Consider the following 8,582-nt stretch of genomic DNA (forward strand, 5'->3'; position numbering starts at 1 on the left):
TGTTAATTCGTTTTCTGATGAAATCGTTCTGGAACTTTCGATTCGCGCAGTGCCGACTCAGCGGCACGTGTCGTTCAAAGTCACCTTCAAAGGTGAAAGATTTTATAAAAATGCTGCTTTAGCATGAGAACAATTGGTTTGACACTTTCTGAGTGCATTCTTTCTATTTATAATACTTGATCAATTTCGGGGCACAACATCTGTACATGTGTTACTTATTTTATGGACCTAAAGGAACTTCCACGAATTTTTTGGAGATTTTTCCAAAATTATTGTGACCTCTACAAATACACTCGAATGTGAAAAAGCATAAAAAATTGCTTTTTTTCCTTCTGTATTTGGTTCGATTACAAGGTTTTTGGAGATTTTTCTAAAATACCTGTACATATTTTTTAGTTCTTTTTATGCCCTTTCAAACGCCGCCTAAGTGAGCTCAATTATCTTGTTTTGTTTAAATGACAAATCATTTTAAGTAAATTTAAATTTTCGCATTACATTATTATTCCAGTATGTATGCGAGAGAGCGGAGTACGCGGAGCGAGATTTCGCGCGCGAGAAGGTTAAAAGGAGTTCGCGTGAGCAAGGATGCGGTTTGCTGAATAAATCAGTTTTCTTTCCTTTAACGACACAACTTTTTTATTCACACGAGCATGAATTTACACTAACCAATTACTTTACAGGATCATTCACGACTAAAATCCGCTAGCAACGGAAATATTCAGCGAGAATTTGAGAAGAGCCTCCCCTCTGGTCGAACTGAGAAATTTTTAATCGGCAGATATAACGTACACGCGTCGGAAATACTCGGAGTTGTGCGAGGCGGCCCTTGCGCGCGGCGTATTTATTTCAGAGTGCCCTTCCAGAAAGATCCCGGCTTCTCGAGATGTCGACGACTTTCCGGACGACAGTTTTGTTTAAAAACTGTTTATTTGGAAGTCTTTTAGGAACTTTCTGGAAGGGCATTAATTGTTCGATCATAAATATTGTGTTGTGGCGGTTGACTGCCAACGGGCCGCTCCTGATAGGCCGCCGGTGATATCGGCCAACGACGTGATTGACGCGCTATGACGACAGGCTCGGGACCCGCGATTTGCTCGAGCCGCGTCATAGCACACGTTATTGGGCGCGCGGCAATTTAAGCGCGATTATCGCCCTTCTTGCCATTTTGATCGTAATCTCGAACATCCCGCCCGCCTCGCCCGGAGCACTCGGTGAGAAAAAATTTCGCAACTGGGCCCCTAAGGCCCACCTTGGGTTTACGTCGCTGAGACCGTCGTGAATGAAACCTCTCAACGCTTCCGCACTACGCGCACGCAGTAGCACGGGACACGCGGCCGGCGTGTGTATTCTTAATCCGTCGCGTACGCGAGTAATTATGTAGTGCTTTAATAACGAGTGTCGGGCGAGGAGTGAGACTTGCGACGTAATGTGAGTGCTACAGTGCGGAAGTGTCGAACGACGAGAAGAGAGCCATCAAGACGGATTATACGCATTGCAGTACGATGCAGGTGAGTACCGGCTCGAGGCCGTCGGATCTTAACCTAATGCGAGCTTCGAATTGTAACCAGCCTCCTCGCGAGACGTGAGTAATGAGCCTTCCTTAAGGGCTTGATGCTGTTAATAATAAGATTGAATTGCAATGTGATTACGGTGTTAATGAGGCGGTCAGGAGGCTTCTCCTTAATAATTGGCACATTAGATGTAATTGCATTGCGCGAAAACGTTGCGTGAAACAGTGTTCGCGTTTAGTCGCGTTATAAGACCGCTCGCATTATTTCGTCCGGCAATTATTTTCGTAACGCGCTCTCATGAAGAGATGTTAATTGCTAATATAATTATTGTTTGATATAGCATGATTTCAATTCTGTTAACGAGTTCGAATTAACCGCGTCGCTTAACGAGTTCGAGTTAACCGCGTCGCTTAATGCCAATCGGCGCAAGGAGTTAGGACTTAATCGCGTCGCGAATTAACACGAAATTAGCAATTAGAATTTTTATTGGACTTGTGTTTAAATTATATATATTTTTTGCAGGGACGCATCGATGATACAGAGGTATTATACGTTATTCCTCCTACGCGTCGGAATCGCTCGCCGGCAGGAGGATAATTTTCGCGATCGGACGCTTCAGTTCTGACGCTGCGGTGCGGACGGTGACTACACGAGTCCGGCCGTCCTCTCCTGGGTGCACTTGCACGATCCGAGCTAGCGGCCATCGCGTCGGCGACGTGTTCTCTTGTCGAAGGAGGCAGGGATGTCCGACTCGCACCTGGTCGTTGGTAGTCCTCCACTTCGGCCGTTGAAGAAGAGAGTGCAGGTACTCCTGCGACCATCTATCCCAGAAATGGTCGCGCATTTTCTGAAGAAGCTGCCATCTCGTCAGGCGGCCCATCAATGACTCCAAGAGATTTGGTTCCGGGACGGCGTTGAGGGCCGATCCGATTAAGAAGTGGCCCGGCGTCAGGGCTGTCAAGTCGTCGGGATCGTCTGATAAGGCCTGGAGCGGCCTCGAATTCATGCAGGCCTCTATCTGGGCGAGCAGGGTGCTCATCTCCTCGTACGTCAGAGTTGAGTCGCCAAGCACCCGACGGAGGTGGTGCTTGAGGGACTTAACCGCCGCTTCCCATAAGCCGCCGAAGTGAGGAGCGGACGGCGGATTAAATCGCCACTGGATTCGCTCACTGGCGAGTTGGTCGGCGATTCGACGTTGCTCCGGGCTGCTGGCGGCGAAGAACGCACGGAGCTGAGCGTCGGCCCCGATAAAGTTGGTGCCACAGTCGCTTCGCAGACTCCTACAAAAGCCACGTCGTGACGTGAACCGTCGCAATGCTGCCAGGAACGCCTCGGAGGTGTAGTCGGAGACTACTTATAAATGAACGGCCTTCGTACTGAGGCAGACGAAGACCGCGAGGAAGGCCTTGTGTGCGCAGTGGCCGCGTCCCTTCGTGGTTTTCAGCAGGATGGGGCCAGCGTAGTCTACGCCGGCATGCAGGAACGGCCTCGCTGGATGCACTTGAGGCCGTGGAAGGTCGCCCATGAGCTGCTGTGGTGTCGCAGCCCGCCATCGCGCGCAGGTGACGCAACGCTGAATCGCGACCTTCATCACGGACCGTCCTCGGGGAATCCAGTACTGCTGCCGGATAGAACCGAGGGTGAGCTGCACTCCGCCATGTAGTGTTTTCTTGTGACTGGCCTCGATTATGAGCCGAGTGAGGTGAGATGAACTGGGCAGGATCACCGGATGCCTTTCGTCGTATGCCAGCAGGGCGTGCTTGATCCGCCCGCCGACTCAGAGAAGGCCTTGATGGTCTAGAAAGGGAGTTAAAATCGTGAGTGAATTGTTTTTTGCTAACGCGGTGCCCCGCGCGAGCGTTTTTAACTCCGCATTATAATTTGTAGATTGCACTACTCGAATCCACGCCAGACGGGCCTCGTCGTGCTCGGAAGCCGATAGTGCATTTCCCAGGACGGGGAGCGTTCAAGGCAGCAGGTGGTTGCGCGGGAGCGCGTCGATGCAACCACTGCCTCATCCAGGCCGTTACCCGGAGCAGTCTGTGCAGCGAGGAGAAGTGAGTCAATTCCTCCGGCTCTTCGCTCTGTTGTGACGCAGCGACGGCGTGTGTCCTCGAGCGCTCCTCCGGAAGGCCGTCGCCACTGATTCCCTCGACAGTGGCTTCCCACGAAGACTCGTCCGACCGGAGCCATGGTGGTCCCCGCCACCAAAGGGGATGAGTGACCAAGTCGCTTGGAGAGATTCCCCGTGAGGCACAGTCGGCGGGGTTATCCGACCCCGAGATATGGTGCCATCGAGCGTCTGGCAGGGTGGTCTGGATCTCGGCGACTCGATTAGCGACGTACGTCTTCCATCGCGACAGGTGGCCGCGGATCCAGCCCAGTGCGACGGTGGAGTCGGACCACAGGTGTACCGGAGCGTCCATTACTCCGAGAGTTTGCCGAATGTTAGCCATGAGGCGGACGAGCAGTGCGGCCGCGCATAACTCCAGTCGAGGTAAGATAACCAGTTTAATCGAAGCTACCTTCGTCTTGGCAGCGATTATGTTGACGTCCGGATTCTCCTTGCAGATGGCAGACCGCACGTAGATGACGGCGGCATACGCTCGCTCGGACGCATCTGCAAATCCGTGAAGCTCGACCGAGGCATCCTTCGCTCTCAGTTTCACGTACCTGGGGACGCGTATTTCTTCCAACCTTAGGAGGTCATCTTGGAAGCTTCGCCAAGCCCGCTCGCTGTGATCATCCAAAGGAGTATCCCAGTCGAGGCCCTGCAACCAGGTGGACTGGAACAAAATTTTTGCGCGGACGATGGCAGGAGCCAACCAGCCGAGCGGGTCGAACAGACGAGCCGTTAGTGACAGAACGGCTCGTTTAGTGAACGCCGGCACAGCGATGGATTTTGTCGCAAAGGAGAAGCTGTCTATACTCGGGTGCCAGTGCAGCCCGAGCGTGGTGTGACTCTCCTCCGGCTGCTAGGAGAGCGTGTCGCGCTGCATCCGGTGCTCGGGTGGAATGTCGGCGAGCAGGTTGCGGTCGTTGGCTGACCACTTCCGGAGCGGGAACCCGCCCGCCAAGCACAACTTTGTCAACTGCTGCTGGAGATTCCTGGCTTCGGCTTCTGTGGAGGCACCCGTGAGGATGTCATCCATATACACATTCTCGCGTAAGGCTGTCGATCCTTCGGGGAAGCGGCTACGTTCATCGTCGGAAAGCTGTCGCAGGGTGCGCATGGCTAAGAACGGAGCGCAGGCTAACCCGTAACCCACTAAGTGACCGTATTCAATAGATACTCCTTAATAGGCTCCTGACGATCGTAACGCCACAGGATTTTTTGCAGGTTCCGATCCGCCGGATCGACTAATATCTGGCGGTACATCTTCTCGATGTCTGACGCCAGGACGTAGCGGTGAACGCGCCATCGTAGTAGCACGTCCGCCAAGGCGGGCAAGAGATTCGGCCCCGTCAAGAAGTGCTGATTCAGACTGCCTCCGGACGCGACGGGCGACGAACCATTAAAGACGACCCGCAGCTTCGTCGAGGCGCTGGCGGCGCGCATAACGCCGTGGTGCGGAAGGAAGCACTCTGGACCGGCATCCGCAGGCGAAGGAGAGCCCGGGGCCATATGCTCCAAGGCCTCATATTCCCGCATGAAGTCGCGGTAGAGCTGACCCAAGGTAGTGTCGCGGATGAACCTCCGCTCCATCTGGACGAGCAGTCGAGTTGCCGAGCGCCTCGTCTCTGTCAGATCTGGAAGGGGAGTCGCGATCGGGAGCCGCACCACGTACCGGCCGTCGGAGCGACGGTAATGAGTTCGCGTGAAGTGATCTTCGGCCTTCCTTTCCTCGGCAGAGAGCGGCGCGGCGGCGGCACCTACTTCTTCTTGCTGCCAAAACCGTTGAACCAGACCGGAGAGATCACCATCTGCTTGGCACTGGTAAGTCCGTGCGCATCGAGTCACGCCCGCTGAGCCGACGGTCCCCGACAATATCCAACCTAGACTTGTTTTCTGTGCCATAGGTTCCTGGGGTCCTCCTCTCAACAGTCCTTCTTGGAGGATGGTCGCGTAAACTTCCGCGCCGAGGAGGAGTTCCACTGGATCGGAAGCGAGGAATTCCGGGTCTGCGAGTTCCAACCCATCGAGATGCTTCCAAGCTCGTCGATCCGCCCGGATGCCGCCGTTATAGAGAGTGAGCCGGGAGAAGATCAGTGCCGACACCGTAATCGGCGAACTTCCTCCCAGTGAGGATATCTCGAGATCGATCAGCCCCCGAGAGACGCCGGTCAGCTTTCCGCCGACGCCGAAGACCGAGACCGAGGTGGGTGACCGCTGTAGTCGGAGTCGCTGAGCTAATGATTCCGCGACTAAGGATGCCTCGGAGCCCTGATCGATCAGAGCGCGCGCGGTGTGCGGGGCTCCAAACCGGTCGACTACGCGGACGCGAGCGGTGGCGAGGAGCACTGCGAGGAGCCGGTCTCGATGCTCTGTGCGCGGCGTGCGAGGACTTCGCGACCTCGCTCGAATTACACGCGTCGTGAATCGTAGAGTGGTGGCGGGCGCCGCAAGCCGAATACGCCTTTTTTGACGCGCAATCGCTCACTTTGTGCCGGCCGAGGCAGTTGAGGCACAAGTTGTTCGTCTCGACATGCTGCTTCTCCTCCGAGGCGGACTTCGTTTTATACACGTCACAGAACATGATATAATGGTCTTGCTGACACATGGAGCAACGACCGCGCTTATTCTCTGGCTTCCTAGCGTGCTGCACGCGCGCTTGACGCCCCGTATTCGCGCTCGTCTTCGGGGAGTTGGTCTCCGTCTTAATAGGTTGCAATGATTCTAACGTATGCAAGCGGCGGTCGAGAAATTGCTGCAACTCAGCGTACGACGGCGGATCTATCGTATCGCTTAACACGTTCTCCCATTCGTGACGCGACCGAGAGTCGAGGAGCTCTACGACTAGATGGACGAATAGGTCTTCGCCGCGCGTTATCGGCCGTCCTAGGCTCTCGAGTGAGCCAACGGTATTCACCATGCAATGGTATAGTTTGCGTAATTCGCTAGTCGACTCACACTTCATTTTTTGGAGCGCCGTGAATTTAGCGATGTGAGAACGCACCAGGAGTCGCTTGTTCTCATAATAGTCCCCTAAGATCCGCCAGGCGCGTCCGAAGTTTTCTTCCGTCGTGGACAGGCTACGGATCAGTAATTCGGCTTCTCCCTTCAGGCACGTCTTCAAGTAATGGAGCTTCTCGACTTGAGTCGTGGCGGCATCCTTCACGACGAGGGAATTGAAGAGATCTCGGAAAGAGGGCCATTCTTCATATAACCCCGAGAATTGCGGCAGCTGAATCCGCGGCAAGGTGGTACGCGGCGGCGACGGAGCCGGCGGAGCAACCACGTTGACGGTCGGAACGTCCGCTGCGAGCTGCATTCTCTGGACCCGGAGAGACTCCAAAAGCAAGCCCTTCTGCGTCAGGTAAGCCTCCTCTGTTAGGGACATCATATCCTTCTTCAGGTAATCGTGCCCAGACAGGAGATCCCAGTAGTTGGCGGAGAGCCTTTCATGGTTGGCCTCGTACTTCGCCCAGTTGGCCTCGAGAGCTTGCAGACGCGCCTCCACCAAGCCGATGGTAATGTTCGCGGCGCCCGCCTTCTTGACGTTCTCGTAAGCACGCGAGATGCGTCCGTAGAGGTCGAGCTGCGTTCGGACGATTGGTTCCACTTCCTTACTCATTTTTCTGTCTTAGGTGAGCACTATCCGGAGAAGCACGGAAGAGTCACAGTCACCTTACGCAGCACTCACTCCACGAACCAGCACCGGACAAAAGATCCGGCTCGAAGGACCAGCAATTATGTATGCGAGAGAGCGGAGTACGCGGAGCGAGATTCCGCGCGCGAGAAGGTTAAAAGGAGTTCGCGTGAGCAAGGATGCGGTTTGCTGAATAAATCAGTTTTCTTTCCTTTAACGACACAACTCTTTTATTCACACGAGCATGAATTTACACTAACCAATTACTTTACAGGATCATTCACGACTAAAATCCGCTAGCAACGGAAATATTCAGCGAGAATTTGAGAAGAGCCTCCCCTCTGGTCGAACTGAGAAATTTTTAATCGGCAGATATAACGTACACGCGTCGGAAATACTCGGAGTTGTGCGAGGCGGCCCTTGCGCGCGGCGTATTTATTTCAGAGTGCCCTTCCAGAAAGATCCCGGCTTCTCGAGATGTCGACGACTTTCCGGACGACAGTTTTGTTTAAAAACTGTTTATTTGGAAGTCTTTTAGGAACTTTCTGGAAGGGCATTAATTGTTCGATCATAAATATTGTGTTGTGGCGGTTGACCGCCAACGGGCCGCTCCTGATAGCCGGTGATATCGGCCAACGACGTGATTGACGCGCTATGACGACAGGCTCGGGACCCGCGATTTGCTCGAGCCGCGTCATAGCACACGTTATTGGGCGCGCGGCAATTTAAGCGCGATTATCGCCCTTCTCGCCGTTTTGATCGTAATCTCGAACACAGTACGATATATCATTATTAACATTATTTTTACACTGAGAAAATAAAATTGTTAAAATAACAATTTAGATTATTACATTAACAATCTATCTTCAATTTTTAATCACGATATTAAGGTGGTATGAATATTACTTTCATTAAGGGGAGTAATCCATGTCGTTAAAAATAAAGTAACTTTTTATGAATTTCTTTAAACTAAAAAGATTTAGCACGCACGCACACTTTCGGGCATTTTTTCTAAATATCATTTTTCGACTATTTGGGACATTCTGAACCTATTTTTAATTGAAATTTCGAAACAAAAAATTTTCACCATCAGCTTTCACCGAGCTTTCTCTATGAGGAAGCAAAAATAGTGAAAATTTACAATAACTTGGAAAGCATATAACTTAAATACTTGAATTATTTGCAATTTAAGTACTTGAAATTATATTTAAATGTATAAAATAACACATGTATATAAAATAAGTCGAGGAGAATTTTAAATCATTATCTCTGTTCAGGTGTCGGTGACGGAAATATATCGGTCGATCTACCGGGTACATGG

At 52.3% G+C, this 8,582-nt stretch overlaps 1 protein-coding gene across 1 annotated transcript; it reads left to right on the forward strand.

Annotated features, from left to right (window-relative positions):
* The first annotated feature begins 3,705 nt into the window (after positions 1 to 3,705).
* Positions 3,706 to 6,857, forward strand: LOC145963937 (uncharacterized). Its single transcript, XM_083086302.1, has 5 exons — positions 3,706 to 4,008; positions 4,083 to 4,736; positions 4,852 to 5,448; positions 5,532 to 5,830; positions 6,737 to 6,857. Exons 3-4 carry the CDS (start codon positions 5,137 to 5,139, stop codon positions 5,703 to 5,705), a joined length of 486 nt encoding a protein of 161 aa, XP_082942428.1. The 5' UTR covers positions 3,706 to 4,008; positions 4,083 to 4,736; positions 4,852 to 5,136; the 3' UTR covers positions 5,706 to 5,830; positions 6,737 to 6,857.
* Positions 6,858 to 8,582: the final 1,725 nt, after the last annotated feature.

Source organism: Camponotus vicinus, unplaced genomic scaffold (assembly GCF_025532165.1).
Source record: "Camponotus vicinus isolate PSW18456_S1 unplaced genomic scaffold, iyCamVici1.0 SCAF_13, whole genome shotgun sequence".
NCBI classification, from domain to species: Eukaryota; Metazoa; Arthropoda; class Insecta; order Hymenoptera; family Formicidae; genus Camponotus; species Camponotus vicinus.

Excerpts from the sequence above, each read along its gene's own strand:
- LOC145963937 (XM_083086302.1), top strand. The coding sequence starts at position 5,137 with ATGCTCCAAGGCCTCATATTCCCGCATGAAGTCGCGGTAGAGCTGACC. Across the intron at positions 5,449-5,531 it reads TCACCATCTGCTTGGCACTG|GTTCCTGGGGTCCTCCTCTC; the intron begins GTAAGTCCGTGC and ends TCTGTGCCATAG.